This window comes from Zeus faber (genome assembly GCF_960531495.2).
Source record: "Zeus faber genome assembly, chromosome: 7".
NCBI classification, from domain to species: domain Eukaryota; kingdom Metazoa; phylum Chordata; class Actinopteri; order Zeiformes; family Zeidae; genus Zeus; species Zeus faber.
The window spans coordinates 15,240,321-15,260,320 of NC_137203.1; the positions used below are offsets into that span (position 1 = coordinate 15,240,321).

A 20,000-nucleotide genomic window follows, 5' to 3' on the forward strand; every position below is an offset into this window, starting at 1 on the left:
TTATAGTTTCCTAGAGATTCAAGATTCAAGATGTTTATTTGTCACATACATAAGAGCATACATATATATTCAAGATTCAAGAGGTTTATTTGTCACATACATAAGAGCATACATATATATTCAAGATTCAAGAGGTTTATTTGTCACATACATATACATACTTTTATACATTTATGTGGTGAAAGGTCTTTACCTTTGTCTTTGCACCCGGAGATTATGCACAATAGTTACTAAACCGAACATAATAGCTAAACCTAATTCCTACCTAGCAACTAACTGAATCTAACTGATTCCTAAAACGTAATGCAGTTAGTGAATAGAATAATATCAATAAAATAAAAATATAATAAGACTCAAAAAGAGAATACAAAGTGGGGATACAAAATAGAAGGGAATAGAGTTATGTATATGGTATAGGCTATCTGTATATAGAGATATGTGCAGTAAAGTGCATGTGAATAAAGTGAGTATGATGATGGTGATGATGATGATGATGATGATGATGATGATGGTCATTTTTATTTTCTTCCATTGTTACTCTCTCCCAAGATTCATCTTTAGATCGACACAACTCTCCAATGTCATGTACAAGGTCCAGGTTTGTTGATTGGGACTTTTGGATACAGTGGTAATAGCAGTGTAACCTTAGTGCTCCACCTGCAGGTCAACTTAAATTGATTCACTCACCCCCACCATCTGTAAGGTGACTGGTGACATACTGTTTAATTTTTGCCAAAAAAATAAAAAATCAATTTTAAACAAGTTTAAAGTTGAACTAGAGTTACTGTATATACTCCCATATCCCGTGGCAGCTGTAACCCACAAAAAAAACCCCCATCCATTCAAAAATGAAACTTGAATAGAAAAGCTTCCACTGCGCTCCCATTTCTCATCGCACCAGATTGCTTTACGCTTCCTGCTTTTTAAAATTTTTCCACTGCTTTGATTTACAAAACTCAAACCTGACTTATTTTGTTTCTGAACGTGCACACCGGCTGAGAACGTTAGATTAGCGTCCTTTTAGTACAAAAAATAAACACAATCGCTCCATAATTGCTTATTTTTCATATTTCAGCTGGAGAGAAGCTTCATATATATATATATATATATATATATATATATTATATATATATATATATATATAATATATATATATATATATATATAAAAAAATTTTTTTTTTCATTTCAGTTTGTTTGCAGCGAATGAGGCACCATCCAAAACACGTCCAAACATCTCCTAAGTGGTAGAAATCACATTGAAATTAAAATAGATTTATTTTTATTTTATTTTTTAAACAAGCCTCGGGGCCTGTTAGCAACAGGCTCATTCATTGGCTGACAGATGGGTGATTGATTCGGCCAGAAACGGGCTCATTCATTGGTTGACGCGCGCATGATGGATTGTCTTGGCAGTGGAGGTGGACCGTGACTCAGAGAGCAAATATTTGGGTTTCTGAAATTACTGTATGGACATATGAGCGGGGGCCGAGGGCTACGCAAGGTTTCAAAATTTTGGTCATTGGGTCCGAATACCTGTCTTTATCCATCTCTTCCTCTCTTTCTTCCTTTTCTCTTCCTGTCAGTCTGAAGTTGGTGAAGGGGTGTCTAGACGGAGGGTAAGCTAATGTTTCCTGGTGCCATAGCCACAGGTAACCCAGATGCATTGTGGGTAGAGACCGCCTCTGCGCTGGGACAATGTGGGGGTCAGGGTTCGCCCCCCAGCAGTGTCTGGGCTGATATTTCTTTAGCAGAGGAAACCGTTTGGGGCCAAAGCGTAAGAAATGAAGTGGAGGTGAAGCGTAGACACACACACACACACACACACACACACGCCCATCGAGACCTTCTCCCACCCACGCCGCAGACCGTGCCGTCCTTCGACGTGAGCCCTGGGAAGAGAGGGAGAGTGGGTGAACCCCCTACCTCACGCTTCATTGTCCTTGGTGGAGATCGGATTGGTTTCCACGGCCCACGGCGCTGCCAGTTGTTTGGCTTTCGTCGCCGCTTTCTCGCTAACGAGGCTTTGTTTCTCCCTCCTTCCCCGCTTTCTTTTTTTGAGCCCTTCGACCACACCTCGCCGAAATAATGATTAGTTCACACGTTATGTCAGCGTTTTGTCTTCAACCCTTAGATTGATTGTTCTCCTGTAGCTTGCTCGCTTGCAGTGTGAGTCCACACCTGCGTGGTGTTTTATTTTTTTGGGGGGGGGGTTCTTTGCTTGGGTTATCCCAGATACATGTGATCCACACCTGGCATCTGGGTGATCTGTGACGTAGGCGTGTTAACAATCTACTGTCAGGGCCGATTCTCACCCTTATTGGGCGATAGGAAACAGCTTGATTAGCGAATACATGTCTGGCTCGCCCCGCACGCTTCTCACGGAACACATTAAAAAAAAAAAACACCTCGTCCACACGGTGAGACTGGCGATTGGGCGAATACAGATTTTGTAAAGGTGAGGGATCTGTAAGGGATCTGAAAATTATTCTTCTTCGCGGTCTAACTTGGTGTATAATTTTCACGATTGAATAATCAGCGAGCGGTTTGAGTGCGTAATTGATTAATGGGATGTGCTGACAGGATCAGATGTCAAGACCTGCCAAGTGCCAAATGCGGTAGATTTTCCCGTTGACACGGCAAAACAACTGCACGCCAGTCTGAATTAGAGGTCATCACCGGTCCCGAAATTTGGACCCGATCCCGTTTGGACCGGGGAAATTTGTGTGGAAAGGCCGTGTGTATATATGTGACTGTACATTTAAATCACAGCTTTATACATTTTCTCTCTTTTTTTTTTCTACCCCAGAAAACATTATTTGCATTCATCCATCCCAGGCTACACTTCGTATTTAGGAGTTATAAGGTTGCAGACTTGTATCGTTTCACGACCTATATGTTTTATTGTTGTGTGTTTTATAAAGAAGGGGAGACGGGGAGGGGGCTGGCTGGGGGTAAAGGTGGAAGGTAGGGGGAAGTGAAGAGAGTCACGGACTGGAAGGTCTCACATCCTGTAACGGATCCTGATCCAGTGACTTGTTCCCCCATCAGATTAGCGGCCTGGCCGGGACTTCTGAAGGCACAGCTGGGCAGGGGAGTGGGAGACAGAGAGAGAGAGAGAGAGAGAGAGAGAGAGAGAGAGAGAGTGTGTGGCATTTGGGCATAACAAAGATAGTTTGGTGGGAGAAAGAAAGGATTTCGGAGATAATTGCATGTGTGACCTTGACCTTTTTAGACTTGTTTCTGAAGTTTGTAACATTGTAGTGCTGTGCTCCACAATGTTATAACAGTGTATTAACATTGTAGTAACCTTGTAACAACCCTGTTATAATGAAATAACTGTCTATCATTTACCCTGTGCGTAGATTCAAAATTTCACATATTCACATATTTTATATATTTTTATATATTGGTCTATTTCTTTTCTTAATTTTGGGGGATATTTAGGCCCATTTGGCTATTTTTTCTGACGATACTCTGCAAGTGGCTGTTTTCTTTACATTCACAGGCATCACATGCCTTTTCAAACGCTCGCAAGCTCCACGTTGCAGCGTCTCCGAGAGATACAAACACCCGCTCCGCGGTGGTTGAATTCTTCCATTCGTGCCGGCAGAGACTTGAGAGAGCGACGAACCACAACAAAAAAACAAAACAATAGGTTTTGACGGACAGACAGCAGGTGAGGCGGAAGAGAGCGGAGCTGGCTCTAGAGAGGCTTAGGGCTTTCCATAAACCCTCCACCCCCCGTAATCCTTGACCCTCCACCACCCCCGTCACTTCCACACACTCCACCCGAGCCCCTGGAAGAATTTTTTTTGGGGTGGGTGGGAGGCAGAGAGGAAAAGGGAGGGTGGTGGAGGGGCCGCAGTGGTGGGGGTGGGGGCTCTGTTTGTGTTGGAAAAACGAGTGGTGGTTTCGTAATAATGCACAGAAACTAACATCATTTCCCGGTTTAATTACACCCGAGTTTGCGTGACTTACCCTTCAAATTTGAAATGGGGTCGATCGTGGGAATGATCTTTAAATGTGAATTGATGAATTTGAATTTGATTATTTATTATATTTTTTTTTTAACTGCAAAGTGGCGGTGGCTTTTTAAAGATTTAAGCCTGACACTTGGTGGGAAAACAAAAAAAAACAACAAAAGAAAACGTGGTTTCATGCCGGCTCATTAAAACACGCTGCCACTCTTGTTGTTCGAGGACCCAGAATAATGAAGCCCCTGACCCATTTGAGTCCTGACACATTGTTAGATAAACAGTGCGCCATGCCAGAATTGGAAGAAGAAGAAGAAAAAAAACGGCACTGGTTCTGATTTTGTGTAATTACAGAAGAGAGAACGGAAAAGAGAAGAGAAGAGGAGAGAATAGAAGAGAAGAGGAGAGAAGAAAAGAAATGGGAAGGGAAGAGAAGAGAAGGAAAGAGAAGAGAAGAGAAGAGAAGAAAAGAGAAGAGGAGAAGGGAAGAGAAGGGAAGAGAAGAGAAGAGAAGAGAAGAAAAGAGAAGAGGAGAAGGGAAGAGAAGAGAAGGAAAGAGAAGAGAAGAGAAGAGAAGAAAAGAGAAGAGGAGAAGGGAAGAGAAGGGAAGAGAAGAGGAGAGAAGGGAAGGGATGAGAATAAATGGGAAGGGAAGAGAAGAGAAAAGAAGAGAAGAGAAAAAAAGAAGGGATAAGAAGAGGAGAGACAAGAAGAGAAGAGAAGAGAATAGAAGAGAAGGGGAAGGAAATGAGCGAGTGAACGAACAAACTAACAAACCAAAGAGCCAAAGAGATGGTAATGATTCCTATTCATAATGTTATTTACAGCCATTATATGTGATCAGCTTTCAGAGTCGGGAGCAGAGCTTTGGATTTTACCGTAAGAGACTACAGGAGAAAATAAATTAATTTAAAAGCTATAACCTGCGTCATTTGCGGCCATTTGCAAATAAATGAATTTCAGGTCTATAACCGGAGTCGCTTTGGAGATGTCAGAAGTCAGGACGAACCGATTCAAACCCCGAGGCCCGGTCATGGAGACAATTATCGTACGCTGCGATAGCTACCTAATGGCTGTAGGGGTGGAAGTGGATGATGAGTGTGTGTACATGTGTTTAAGGGTGTGTGTGTGTGTGTGTGTGTGTGTGTGTGTGTGTGTGTGTGTGTGTGTGTGTGTGTGTGTGTGTGTGTGTGTGTGTGTGTGTGTGTGTGTGTGTGTGTGTGTGTGTGTGTGTGTGGTGGGGGTCCTGCAGACAGTGTTTGTCCAGTGAGATTGTACAGTGGCGGCCTGGAGCCAGTGATGGCTGATATGTGTCGTGGTTAATGGGAACCTAATCACACAGAGCACACTGTGCATGTAAACCTGTGTGTGTGTGCGCGTGCGTGCGTGCGTCGTTGGGCTCACGCCTGCGTGAGTACACATTAATATCCACCATCAAAACATAGACACACACACACATATACACAGCGGCGGAGACTGTAAATGGATGGAAAGTGAGTGTTTGAGCCTGGGGAGACGACTGAGACGTCACAGACCGGAACGCAGAGAAATAAACACATGGTGGCCAAATGTTAACACGTCCACACAGGCACTTTCACGTGCATGGGCAGAAGCAGAATCTCACACACACACACACACAAACACACACACACATGGACATGTTTATACATATAGGCATATGCATATCTAACTATAAAGGGAGGAATCTGTATGTATGTGCTGTATGTATGTATGTCCTTCTGTTATCTCGACAACCATTCATCTGATCTACTTCACGCTTGCCGGGTGTAATGCGTCCTTGCTGACCCAAGGACGTGCAGTGTCCAATTTGGTGCAATTTGGACACGCGGCGCGTGTAATATTAGTAAACATTCAATAAACAGCGATGCAGCGGAAGACGGGGCTTCCCGTGGGAAACGGCGAGCCGGGGGTTCGAAAGCAATCGGCCCATTCCGAAAACGTGACACGTGTAATATCAATAAACTTTGAATAAACAAGCGAACAGTGAGTTTATCCAAAAGTGTGACTTGGCTGTGTTTTTCCCGTGAGAAAGAGTTGAATTTCCCTTGTGTTTTTCACTGCGAGTCGCTGCAACCTTCACCAACAGGCGTGTTTTGAATGGACACTGCAATAGTTGACTCAAACACACACCGGGTAGAAGATTAATTTCCCATTTGTTCAAATCCAAATTGAGTGCATCCATCTAGACAACTATCAAACCTGTGTGTGTGTGTGTGTGTGTGTGTGTGTGTGTGTGCGTGTGTCTGTGTGTGTGTGTGTGTGTGTGTGTGTGTGTGTGTGTGGTTGTATGTTTGTGTGTGGGTGCACGTCTGACAAAGAAGTGTTATGATTGCCCCTGTCGTGCTCTGGATGAATCCCGAAAGATAATCTGTTGTGTCTGGTGTCAAATAACAGAGTGTGTGTGTGTGTGTGTGTGTGTGTGTGTGTGTGTGTGTGTGTGTGTCAACATTTCGTTCCACTAGTAGTTTGAGTGTTTGAAAGGCAAAATGCCTCGACCATGAGTTAAATTGATGAAGGCTGACAAGAAGCCTTTCAGCTCCATCAGAAAGATAATCCAAACAATTGAGCGTCATTCTAACTTGATTTCAGTCATTTTAACGTGAGACCTGCTGTTCTTTTATACATGTGACGAATATGACTTTGAAACTTTGATCCGACTCCATGTACCCCAGGCTCTAAAATCACACTTTAATAAAGTTAGACTTTCAAATATAAAACAATCGATCAATTGTTCAATTGTTTTTTTATTTGAAAGTTGATCATTGATCAATCAATCGAACAACTGATTTAAAACAATCAATTTTTACAAACAATTTGTATTTGTGATTGTTAACCATCATCCACACGAACAGCAGGTTTTTTTTATCAACTTTTAATATGATATAATATGATATAAAAAGGGGTTTGTGGATGTGGAAATTATTAGTGATATCTTGGTTTGCCAGATAATAAAATGGACCTTGCAACCCAACCCCCACCCCCCCCCCCCCCCCACCCCCATTGTATTCTCTTTCTTCCCATTTTTTTGATACATTAAACACTTTATTTTCCCTTGATCCCACATCTCCTCTGCTGTGTATTTAAAGTTTGGCTTAAGTTAAGTCTATTTATTTTAGGGAATAATGCAGTGGATAGGCATTTGAAGTGGGGCGATTTCTCAGTTCAGACAGCAAGGACGACAATATGGAGTGTGTGTGTGTGTGTGTGTGTGTGTGTGTGTGTGTGTGTGTGTGTGTGTGTGTGTGTGTGTGTGTGTGTGTGTGTGTGTGTGTGGTTGAGCAACAGCTGTGCAGCATCACAGTGTTTATTTTAGAAAGAATGGTGATTTTTATTTCAGTGCATCAAGGGCTGTCATCTTTAACAGGCATACCAGCTCAACATGTGTTTATAATCCTCAGCATGCGGCGTATCATACGCCCAATTGTTATTCACACTGCAGTGTGGTAAGGAATGATGGAAGAAAGAAAGAAAGAAAGAAAGAAAGAAAGAAAGAAAGAAAGAAAGAAAGGAAAGGAAGAAAGAAAAATTAAAATGATGGTTGACAGAGACGGATTGATAGACAGATGGATACACAGATGGTTATATGGATAGATGGATAGCTAAATAGATGGATAGATAGATAGATAGATTCAAGATTCAAGATTCAAGATTCAAAAGGTATATTTGTCACATACATAAACATACTTCCATACATATATGCAGTGAAATGACAGATAGATAGATAGATAGATAGATAGATAGATAGATAGATTCAAGATTCAAAACGTATATTTGTCACATACATATACATACTTCCATACATATATGCAGTGAAATGTCAATAGATAGATAGATGGATGGTTGGGTGGATGGATGGATGGATAGATAGATAGATAGATAGATATAATTCTATGCATTGATAGATATACTGTACATGTAGATATATCCCCTGCCACGCGCCACCCGCTTTTCCCAGGCTCCCAACACAGAGACAGGTGATGATGTCGAAGAGAAACCATTTTATTGAATTTGAATTTTATTGTGGTTGTCATGGCAAAGGATTCCTCTCGTGTGTGGGTAGGGGTGGATTAACTCGTGCTCATCGATTGCTCTGATGAGCAACAGGTGCACAGCCAACCCTGATCCTGGGCCCAATTAACTAGACCCAAGACAGACTGCTTAAATCGCACCGACCCCACTCCACGTACCTCCAACACCAAACTGAGGCCTGGGAGAATCCTTGGCCGAAGCCCCCCCCCGACCAAGCAGCGAGCAAAAAATGAAAACAAAACTACGATCAATCAATCAAATTCCCGGACTCTGAAACAGGGTTCCCATACCTCAACATTATAAAAGCCCGGAGTCTGAAACAGGGTTCTCATACCTTAAATAATCAAATGTGCTCAACAAAAATGCTCCCCTTTCCAGGAGACCCGGAACCCTGAAACTGCACAGTCCATGGGGCGACCCTCCCCCAGAGCTACGAAACAGACTACCCCCTCCTCGCGTGTGGAGCTTGGGCCTCGGGCTGCGGTGCTGGCTGGTGGAGGTGTAGCCGGCTGTTGTGGGCGCCGCTTGGAGGGGTGGCCTGGCTGCTGGGCTCCTGATGGCCCTGTTGGTGGGTGCTTGGTGGAGTAGCTAGAAGCATGCGGTTACCCTTGGTTGTTGCTGCGGCTGCTTCTCCCCCTTTCCTCATCTGGCCATCCCCTGGGTGCTGCTGCAGCCATTCGGGAGAGGGCTGATGCTGTGGCCTTCCGTCAACCTGCTGGTGGCTCCAGTGTGTCTTCAGGCTGCCTGTCTGTGTCCCTTCCCTCTGTCTGGTTCCTGTTCAGGCGCCAGTGTGGCAGTTCCCCTGCCACCCACCACGCAGGTGGCTTTCCCCCTGCTTCCCGACATAGAAATAGGCGATGATGTTGAAGAAAAACCATTCCATTGAAGAGAGTGGCAAGATGTAACAAGCAAATGTAACGTTGTCATGACAAAGGCTCCCTCCCTGTTGTGTGTGGGGATGGGTGATTTAACACTTGCTCATTGATGGTTCTGATGATATATATATATATATATATATATATAGATAGACATTTCCATCAACAGAGGGTTTGATGTTCTTGACTCCATCACATGCTACGGTGCAAACTATTCCTGTGTGTGTGTTTGCATGTGCGTATTTTTTAATTGCAGTAGAATATGCAAAGCACGGAGGCTGCAGTGGCTATATTTGTCACAGCTATGTATCGGCTTGGCCGCTGCGTGACCATTGTCTATGAGTTCATAGGCACCGTTTTTGCATACCACCGTGATGGAACAATGAGTACATGATGATGTCATGGGAATAGTGGATCCAACCGTGCAAAAATAGCCACCAACCGCCAATGGAGTGGGCGTGTTTTCCAGCGTTTGGAATCTATGTTGGGGAAAGATATGGCAATAGTGAGTCAATTTGCAGATTCTAATTCATGCATGAAATTTACAATCAAAATGGGTGAAGGAGACATTTGGAATTGAACGTTGTCAGAAAAGTGACTTTTTTCCTATTTGCTCTTGGTCTGGGTGTGAGCGCTTGAGAAGTTATTGACACACATCCTCATATGCCGTATATGCACGTTCACGTGCATATGGCCTTTTTTTTTGTGTGACATACGTGTTTTCTTTTCTATCCTGAGTGACGGTAGCAGATTGTGTTGTCCCGTCTGAGACCTGCTGGTAATGGTTGCAGGGTTCCGCTGCTGCTGAACGGCAAAAAGGACCTTGTACAGATTTGTAACTCCAGCTGATAGGAGCGTACGTTTTGTCCTCCCAAGTGATTCAGACGAATCAAACCTTATGCGGCAGCAGGCTTTATGCGATGAGGTCCAACCGACCCTAGCTCGTGAAACAAACAGGACATCTTCGTTTGCAAGTGGGCTGTTTTGTAATGACAAGGAGTCCACAGATGAGGAAGAGGTCTTGCTGAGGAGGAGTCCACTAAGTTCAGCCAGATCAAGGATTTATGTGACATGGGTTGTTATCCACCCTTGCTCTTGGATCAAACGGGATATCTTTGTTAGCGTGGAAGGGTCTTGCTGAGGAAGAGTCCACCATCAGATGTCCACTAGAGGTGAGGAAGACCATGTGATTGTCATTTCTATGGAAAGCCAGAGCAGCACAACCACCCTTTTTGGGCCCCCAGCCCCCATGTCCTCAGAATATCTCTGTCAGAAGGTGCCAAACGATGTCTGTCATCCAAAATTTGGGTCCGCGGAAAAGCTGTTTACGATTGTCGTTTTCTTCCTAACGAATATGGATTGGTACTGGCATTGGCAAAGACCATTCAAAGCAATCTGAGGAAAACCAGTGGGAATATTATCTTTCAGGTCGTACTTTCAAGACGGCCTCAGCTTCTCGACCCTCGGCCTTGAGATGGTGCAGCGCTACCGCAGAGACCAGGCTTTATTAAGACATTCCTGCGCGTGGAGGACGGGCCGCCGCGTCATCTCAACATTAACGGGAACAAACTGAGATAAGACCAGAACCAGGCGGTCGGATGGGGCTGGAAAAGAGAGAGAGAGAGATAGAGAGAGAGAGAGAGGGAGAGAGGGGGAGAGAGGGGGGGGGATAAAAGCAAAACAAGAGAACAGGAGAAGAAGAAAAAAGCTTTCACCTTCTCTGTCTCCACCGCTGTAGAGACAGCAATGTCAAACATCAGAGAGATGAACTGCTACTTAGAGCGGAATGGGTGGATTCTCGGGGGGGGGGGGGGGGGGGGATGGAGGGGGGGGATGGAGGGAGGGCGGGAGGGAGGGAGAAATGTTGTCAAACGAGTGTGTCTTAAGTGGAAGGGGGAGGTGGGTAGTGTTTACACGGGGCCGGTGAAAGGGCTTTACTAGTAGGCCTTGTTTGACACCAGTGGGATAACTAATGAATATGTTTTCTCTCTCTCTCTCTCTCTCTCTCTCTCTCTCTCTCTCTCTCTCTCTCTCTCTCTCTCTCTCTCTCTCGTTCTCTCTTTTCATTAGTCTGCTCTCTTTCTTAACGCTGTTCGTATCCCGTCCTCTAAAATGTCTTGATGCCTCCTCTTTTTCAAACCTTGTACAAAGTAGAGGTTGTTGAAAAGCAGGGTTTTAGGTTTGGGGGCCCAGTGGGCCCACAGGTTATTAATTGGGTGTTGACAGTGGCCCCTGGATCCGGCCATCGGAGCCCCATCAGGGCCCCTTCAGGGCCCCATCAGGGTGGTTCCTCGGTGAGAAAAACCGACAGGGAGGTCACGAAAGTATCATGATACTTAGTGGAAAGTATCTTCAGTCTGCCGTTTGATTTTGAAACCTCTAAACCGTTTGACCTGAAGTGTGAAACATGTGCTTTGTAGGGGGACAGGAGGGGACACGGTGTGTTTTCACCACTGTGTCCATCAGAGACACTCAGTCAGGGCATCACACACTCATCACACACATGAGTTCAGCTGACTATCAAACCATAGTTTCCACGAAACACTTTGATGATCTGCTAGAGTGTGGTGAAATTCCATTGCAATGGAGGATATTTGGAGCTTTTTCAACTCTAGTCACATGATTTTCTAGTGGGTTTGTCAGGGAAATGCTTTTTCTTTGTTTTACTAAATATAAATTTTTCCTGATTTATTTTCTCTCAAAGACAATTCCCAGCCTCCTTCTCCCCCCTGAGTTATTATTTCATATCTGTGATACGATAAGAGCAGTTTTTGCTGTAATTCAATCCAGACACACACACTTCAGTCCAGACAGTCCTGAAGTGTGTGTGTGTGTGTGTGTGTGTGTGTGTGTGTGTGTGTGTGTGTGTGTGTGTGTGTGTGTGTGTGTGTGTGTGTGTGTGTGTGTGTGTGTGTGTGTGTTCCACCGCAGAATAACCGGTAGCACTGTAGCTACTATGTGACTTTCCACCAGAGACACTCCCACCACTTTTGCCGTTTGGGATTTGGCGGACCTACAGTTTCTGAGTGCAATTGCACTTTTACACCACTGTCGTAAAACTTGGTCGAATGTTCAGAAAAAAAAATTCATTTTACCGGACAAATTTGAGCCTTATCGGTCACGTTTCAATAACAGTCTATGTTACGAATGCAGATATAATGTACACCTAGGATACAGCGCCACTTGCATGGACTTTGCCGCTTCGGCGAGCACTCAGTCCACGGTTCCCCGCTCAGTGGGGATCGGTGTAGGTACCAGATGTGCTCGGCCTGACGGATCGGCTCACAAGTGCTAGTCAGAGGGTGTAATAAACCACGCGGCGCAATTAAAGTGAGGGGCGGTGAGTGCCGACCCGTCTCATCTGTGCCGTCTCATAGCCTTTTGCATGAGCTTTATTACTGGACATTTTGACCGACAAGTTTATAATTTATCATTTTTTTCTTTATCTTTTTTACCAGGCAAAATAATGGAAATTACATCAATAACAGCAAGGAAGTGACCTAGTAACACACTTTTCCCGCAGTTTCGTATGTCAATATTCTCTCCAGTTTCTAAACATACTGAGGTATACCACACTTATTTTTGGGGGGTTGACAGCAGGGCAACCAGACCCTTAAGGTGGTTGACACTGTCCCCAATCTGGTTGCTCAGGGCAACTTGGCAACTGTTATTGTCCGGTCCTGGATCAGCACCTCAATATAATTTAGGCTCACTTGAATGGTCGTCGGCATGTCTGTACCTGACTGAATTGCTGAATGTACCTCTTATGCTGTCACACACACACACACACATGCATGCACGCACGCACGCACACACACACATACACACACACACACACACACACACACACACACACACACACACGGTGGCAGCCTCCAGGTGCAGGATGGATGGGAGGTGTCTTGTGTTTTATCAACAGCTCAGCAGCGCGTCACATGACATTCCACTAGAGTTGCATACTGTATGGAGGAGCGAGGGAACAGGAGGGAGAGCGAGAGGAGGGTAAGAAAGAAAGAAAGGAATAGAGGAAAATGTGAGAACATGTAGAGTCATATATGGAGGGATGAGAGAACTGAAGAAAAAGAAAAAGTGAGGAAGAAAGAATCGCAAGAAGTCTAGGACTTACGGAGCAGATGGATTGAAGAGGAGTGAGATAGAGGGAGCCCGAAGCCGTGAAAAAGAGAGAGAGAGAGAGAGAGCGAAATGGGATAGTTGTGTGAAGTGCGAGCGAGCACGAGGGAGTGGTACGAAGAGGCTGACGGGATAGGGGGACCGTGCTGGAGGAGAGAGAGAGAGAGAGGGAGAGAGCGCGAGAGAGGGAGCGAGAGAGACGGGGCCAGTGGCCTCTGGTCCGTCCCCTCTGTGCTGCCGCTAAACTGCCCACCACTTCCCTGCAGCTCTGTCACTTCTCGTTTGCTAATCCCCCTTCCCCCCCCTCTCTCTCCTCCTCGCTCGCTCTCTCTCCAATCGGTCAATTGTTACTGTGACCTCTTTAAACCCACCCTCCCTCCCTGGCTGCGCTGTCTAGACAATATCACACTGTACCGCAGGGAAAACTATCGAAAAAAAGAACAGCCTTTATTCCGGCGATCGATAACTAGTCCCATCTTCTAAATCGATAAGATCGGAAAGGGTGCATGTATGTTCGAGGAAGCGTGTTTCTTTTTGTGCGCCTTTAATGAGGTCGTTATTAAGTTGTTATAAAGGCTGTAACGGGCCCACAAAGCTCCCTCAGAGAAAGGGAGACACTTTTACAAACTCAAACTTTTATTTGCATGATGCTCAAATTATTCACACGCACTTCAAATAATCAAACCTCAAAAAGAAATGCCAAACCGAAACAAATAAGGACCAGTACCAATACCAGTACCCTTAAAGTGATACTAGTACCAATACCAGTATCAATACCAGTACCCTTAAAGTGATACTGGTACCATTGGAGAACTTTATTCAATACCTTTTTTTTTCTACTATACTCATCATGTGAGTCGTTCAGTTGTGTAAAATGCCACCACTCCTCCCCATCCAAATGATTTTTACATGAATACATTTTGAAAGTGTTAAATGGCTGTACAAAACTGTACAATGAAGTATTTGGGCAGTGTCATTTTCAACAAATAGCCAGTACAGCAGGAATGATTACAGCGAGGAAAACCTCTTTCACTGTTCATATGGACACCTGGCTGTTGTTTGAAGACGGACTTGACAAACTGTGAAGGTGTCCTTTGAAAGACTGTTGTAGCTGCTGCTGCGGCAGTGAGCCAATCACACGTCAACGTTAAATAGAAGAAAACCATACAATTCGTCTTTTTTTTCCTCTCTCGATCTCTATACAAAAAGGAACGAATGCAGGCATCGTCTGACTGGAGAAGTTTCGATAACACTTGGTATTGGGTTATTTCAATGGATACATTACAGGTATTGAGTTCCAATACCTGGCCCTACCTACATACGACAGATCTATGAACTGCCATTAATGTGAAATGTGAAATAACCGCATTCATCTCTCCAAGTCTTCCCTGGTAGTTTCTATGTAGGGTCACAATATGGCGCCGCTTGCAAGTGTTATCATTAGCATGCAGGCAGGGTGATGCGAGGGGCAACATGGGGCAGGCAAACCTCGAGGTGTGAGGGTTGAGGATCATCCTGCTGCAGATCCACGCTCACACATCCTGTCTGTTTGAAACCTCAAGCCGCAAGTTTGGCTTCTTCTTTGAAAGAAGTGTGAAGTCATTGCAGGTCCTGCACGGCAACAGCTTCAATCCTAACAATAGTACGAGGCTACTTTTTTAAGTTTTGATCGCAGGTTGTATATTTTTATTTTTGGATTTCAAATGAAGTCTTGTATAATGTTGAGGGAGGAAAAACATTTTCCAGGCTGTGTTTAACTCTTTTCATAAATGAAGATAAATAAATGAATAAATATGAATATAAATACAAATATAAAATGATTAAAATAAATAAAGTGCTTCGCAATTACTTTTGGTTCACCGGCAAATCAAAATTGCAAAGCTGCACTAATTCGTCAGTTGCTGCAGAACAGCGGCTCCGTGTTCATCAGAACAAGCTCCACTTTCACGCCGAACGCGAGAACTAGTCGTCGCGATGAAAGGATTGACTCCTTTCTGAGATTCGGTTCTTGTCGGGTCACTCGGTAAAAAAGAGTCAGAATTTCCGACTCAAAGTTAGTTTGATTCAGTTGCTGCAACGCACGGCGAGCGAGAGTCAGAAGAGTCCATTCAGCTCTGAGTTTTAAATGGAATTCTCACGAGAATAATCGAACTGACGCCGGACTCCTGAGTCATTTGGCAGATTTGCTCGGTAAGAGCGAATTGTTCACCCATCTCCCATCACGATCTACCCGTAGGCCGTGACGATAAGAAGCTTTTACGCTAATAAGCCAGTAAAAGGTTTTCAGGACAGTGGTGTGCCGTGGGATTATTTCGTTATTAAAAGTGTGTTAGAAAGGGTTGGGAAACACCGCTTTGGGGTGTTAGTTTCCAGTTATTTCACTTCTGCTCCGCGCCGTGCACACAGAGGGCAGAGTGGTTTTCATCAGGAAGTGAAAGTGCACAGCTGGTGCATGCATCACACGTCGCTGTGCACCTCTCTCTCGGATGTGTGCGCTGATTTACTACCCCGCGATCCGCAGCCTGTTCCGGGCCTTAGGTATTTTGGAAAAAGAAAAAAAAAAATCAAAAGAACCAGAAGTTCCAGAACCAGAAATCAAAAAGCTCACCGGGGTATAAAAGCGAACGAGAGGGAAGTCGAAGGAGATAAAAGATCTTGGATCGGCTGGTGGTTTATTTAAGGGAGGAAGGGACTCGTGCTTATTTTGGAGCGTTTCACATCGCAGCTGCAAGGCATCTGGTCTCAATGGATAAATCTCTGAAAAGCCGTGGAAGAAAAGACACTTCCGCGTGTTTCTTTTCTTCCTGAAGTGACAAACAGGTGCGCTTTTGAAATGGGATTACCAGCGGATCAGGAAAATGGCTGCGCTCCCATTCCCAAGTGTGCTCAACTGTATCATGTGCAGAGTAAAAGTATCTTCCACCAATGATCAACTTTTTTCTTTTTTAATAGTGTCAGGTGTGCTTTATTTCACTATTTTTTTGACTGTAAAACTGAACCTTTGAAACAGAACCGGGTCTCTGCCCCCTACAGTCTCCTTAACTCCTTTACTCCGTTTCCTTCACCACTAAATTATTTTCCGGTTTTTTTTGTATTTTTTTTTCACATCGGTTGTTCATCTCTTGGTTAAATTTTGTATGCGATGTTGAATCACATTGCTTCATGTATATTATGTACATTTTCATATACTCGGAATTTGCAGTAGTGAGGACTAAATAATTGGCATAAAAATTCTTAAAACAGTCTTAAAAAAACTGCCAAATATACAGAAATTGCGAAATATGCAAATAAAATAGCCAAATTAAAAAAAAAAAAAATTGCCAAAATACAATTATATACAGAATATACAAAAGCAATTCTATGCACAGGATAGGTAAAGTTAAAAGGCAGTAGCTACTGTAATCAAATTCTGCAGTAGATGGATATACTGTACGGGATGAATACATATATATATATACAACGTATAAATTAGCAGGTATAAATTATTACTATGTGATTCAAAATGTATTAAAATGCCTCACACACACACACACACAGACAGACAGACACACACACACACACACACACACACACACACACCCACACACAGACACACACACACATACAACAAGGACTAATCGGAAAATGCCTCCGACACGTCGACCTGCAAAAACTGTGTCGTTAACATCCCTATTGAGTGGCAAAACTCTTACAGTCGGGCCATTGTCCAGGACGCCCCCTCACAGTGTGCTGAGCACTAGGGTGGTCCGCTGGAAGGACAGGAACCACCTGACAGCTCGTCTTGACGTGCTGGCCGTGCGTGGCTGCTTGTTGGTCCAAACACACATTCCACCACCCACCCGCTTGGATCGTGGACTCTCCATAACAAAATGGTCGGCCGTTTTTTTTTATGAGGGCAGATAGTGAGCCGAGCTGCCGTGGACTATTTTTCTGAGTGGAAGCTCTTAAACTAGGCATATAGCTATAAAATAATTACGCATCATTATTTCGGCTCAACCTGCTCTTCTATTTGGTAAGCCTCGGGTAATCAGCGGGATAGTGTGCAGCCGGCGGGTCATTATCGCAAAATAACCTCACGTATATTTATATAAAGAACCTTTTCGCTGGATGGAAGCCTGAGTGAAGACGTCTCTGGTTTCCCTCGTGTGATACTTTAAATCCGCCTCCCAATAATACACTTCATTTGACACTTCGGGACGAGGAAACGTCGCGGCGGAATATCACATCTCACGGTGTTAAGTAATCCCTTCTCTCCTCTGTCTCCCTATCTGGCAGCTAACCTGCTGGACAGCATGCTGCTCAAAGCGTCCAATAAAGCTTCTGTTTCCAGCGGCAGGGAGGCCGGCGGCAGCGGAGCTGCGGCCCCGTCCTCGCAGAGGCTGCGCTGGTGTCACTGCAACTACAGCTGCCCCGACGACCTGACCAACAACACCTGCAGGTACGGGGAGTGTGCTCACGTCAATTTGTTACGTTATCCATCTTATAATTATTAAATGTTATTATTATTAATAAATGGAAGAATATATTGGCATTGACAGGTAACACTAAAATGTCCCAGTTGTCCACAGTTCAGAAAATGTAGTTTTCAGCGCTGACATACTGTATATTGTATAATGTATACAGGCAACCAGAAAAGAGTGTGCACGAAGATCCCACCGGAGAAGTGGGCGTCGTCATCAACACGCCCACTCGCTCGCTGTGATTTGTATGCTTTCAGGGATGCGTGTGTGTGTGTGTGTGTGGGTGTGGGTGTGGGTGTGCGGCAGGTGCTTCCTACAGGGGACACCGCTGCGCGTTCCCGTGCCTCTACGTTAGCTTAGTGAACCAAACAGAGCAACGGAGCGTCGAATGTGCAGTACAGTTAAGGGTCCCGGTTTTGGGGTTTCCAAAATGTGGTCACCCTAAACTAGCACGCCTAGTTTAAGAGCTTCCGCGCTTCTAGTTGTAGCTAAGATGGGGCCGCCAGCTAGGGTTAGCATGTACGGGATGTGAAAGACGAAACTGGACCAGCTTAGCTCGTCTTTACTGGTCACGGCACACACCGCAACACATGCACATGTGCAGCTACGGTGACCGACACACACTGAATGGAGGCTGTGAAATGTGTTCCCACCTTTTTTCCCCCCATCAAAGCTTGTCCTTCGTCTGGAGGCAGCGAGGGGCGGTGGGCAGCTCACAGCGCCCGGGGACCAGCTTCAGCGTCCTTCGCTGGTCATGCAGCTTCATCTGCTTGTTTTTTGTGGGGGTCCGTACCGACGCTATATGTAGGAAACCCCACGTGAGCGCGGGGAGGACATGCAAACTCCACACAGAAAGCTCCTGATCGATAAAAAAAACAAAAAACAAAAAAAAACCCCCACCTGCCGGGAATCGTACCCAGGGCCTCCTTTCCGTGAGGCGGCAGTGCCATCGTGCCGCCGCCGCGATTCCAGGCGAGGAAGTGGTTGCCCGTGACAACGGTTGTTCTTAACAGATCAGCGGTCATTATGAGGAAATTACTGACCGCTGATTGCCGCTGCCAACCAAATAGAATTCCACAGAGCCATGTAATGTTGTATTTTATACCTGGAATATTCTTGCTAATGCAGGTTGGAGCGAAGGCCGACATTGCACACCTACACCCATAGGTACTCTTATACCATGGAGGTTGCCCCTGCACTGGTTGGGGTTTGTTTTTACGATAACGGTGCTGTTGGTTTCTCACAGGACGGATGGCTACTGCTTCACCATGGTGGAGGAGGAGGCCGGGAAGGCCGTAGGAAGCGCCGGGTGCCTGGGCCTCGCCGGCTCCGAGTTCCAGTGCAGGGTGAGTCAAATCGATACCGTCTGTCATCTTTCATTCGTGGTTTAACCGCTCAGGGACGAACGCCTCGACGCCTCCTCCAGAGTTTCACAGACCTAAAAAAACTCCTTTCGATCCCAACCACGTTGATGCTCCCACCCAAAGGGGAAGTCTCGTGTCATTCTGTGCTTTGGATGTGTTTTGATTCTAAATCTTTCAAACACCCTCTGATCGGTTTGTACAGCTTTATACTTTTAGCTAGTGGGCAGATCCCTCTGAAGTCTGATTATGTCTCAGAATTCAGTTGCACAAATTTTGGGCCTTTAAAGTCTTCAAAAATTCTGTTGGTGAATGAGAGATGATTTTGAGAAATTTGAATCTCACTCTGTGGTGCAACACAACATGTGTGGTACACCCTTCACAAGGTGAAATGGTTAATAATGTTTCTCTTTCAGGACACGGGCAACTCTCTGCAGCGGAGGTCCATCGAGTGCTGCACCGACCAAGATTACTGTAACAGAGACCTGCATCCAACCCTGCCACCGCTAGAAACACCCAGTGAGACCTGCCCGCCTGCCTACACCTGCCTACACCTGCCTACATACCTATCTACCCTATACCTACCTACACCTACCTACACCTACCTTCACCTACCTTCACTTGCCTATTCCCGCCTACATCAGCCCTTACCTACCTACACCTACCTGCCTATCTCTGCCTATACCTACAGTACCTACCTACACATACCTGCCTATACCTACCTTCACTTGCCTATTCCCGCCTACATCAGCCCTTACCTACCTACACCTACCTGCCTATACCTACCTACACTTACCTACCTATACCTGCCTATACTTACCTACACCTACCTGCCTATACCTACTGTACCTACCCACACCTACCTACCTAGACCTACCTATACCTACCTACCTACATACCTACTTACACCTACCGATACCTGCGTATATCTACCTACACCTATCTACACCTATCTATCTATCTATCTATCTATCTATCTATCTATCTATCTATCTATCTATCTGTCTGTCTGTCTGTCTGTCTGTCTGTCTGTCTGTCTGTCTGTCTGTCTGTCCATCCATCTCTACCGACTTACCTACATCTCTCCACCTATACAGTTGATACTGTATATTTTTCCCATTACTTTCTCATTAAAAGTGTTATGCAC

At 44.9% G+C, this 20,000-nt stretch overlaps 1 protein-coding gene across 2 annotated transcripts in view; it reads left to right on the plus strand.

Moving 5' to 3' along the window:
- The window catches only part of bmpr1ba (bone morphogenetic protein receptor, type IBa), a 96,415-nt gene that overhangs the window by 68,017 nt on the left and 8,398 nt on the right, over positions 1-20,000 (plus strand). For both annotated transcript variants that reach the window (XM_080003830.1, XM_080003831.1), the window contains 3 exons: positions 17,308-17,470; positions 18,739-18,838; positions 19,270-19,372. In XM_080003830.1, the coding sequence (XP_079859956.1) occupies positions 17,308-17,470; positions 18,739-18,838; positions 19,270-19,372 (366 nt within the window). The remainder of the gene's footprint in view (positions 1-17,307; positions 17,471-18,738; positions 18,839-19,269; positions 19,373-20,000) is intronic.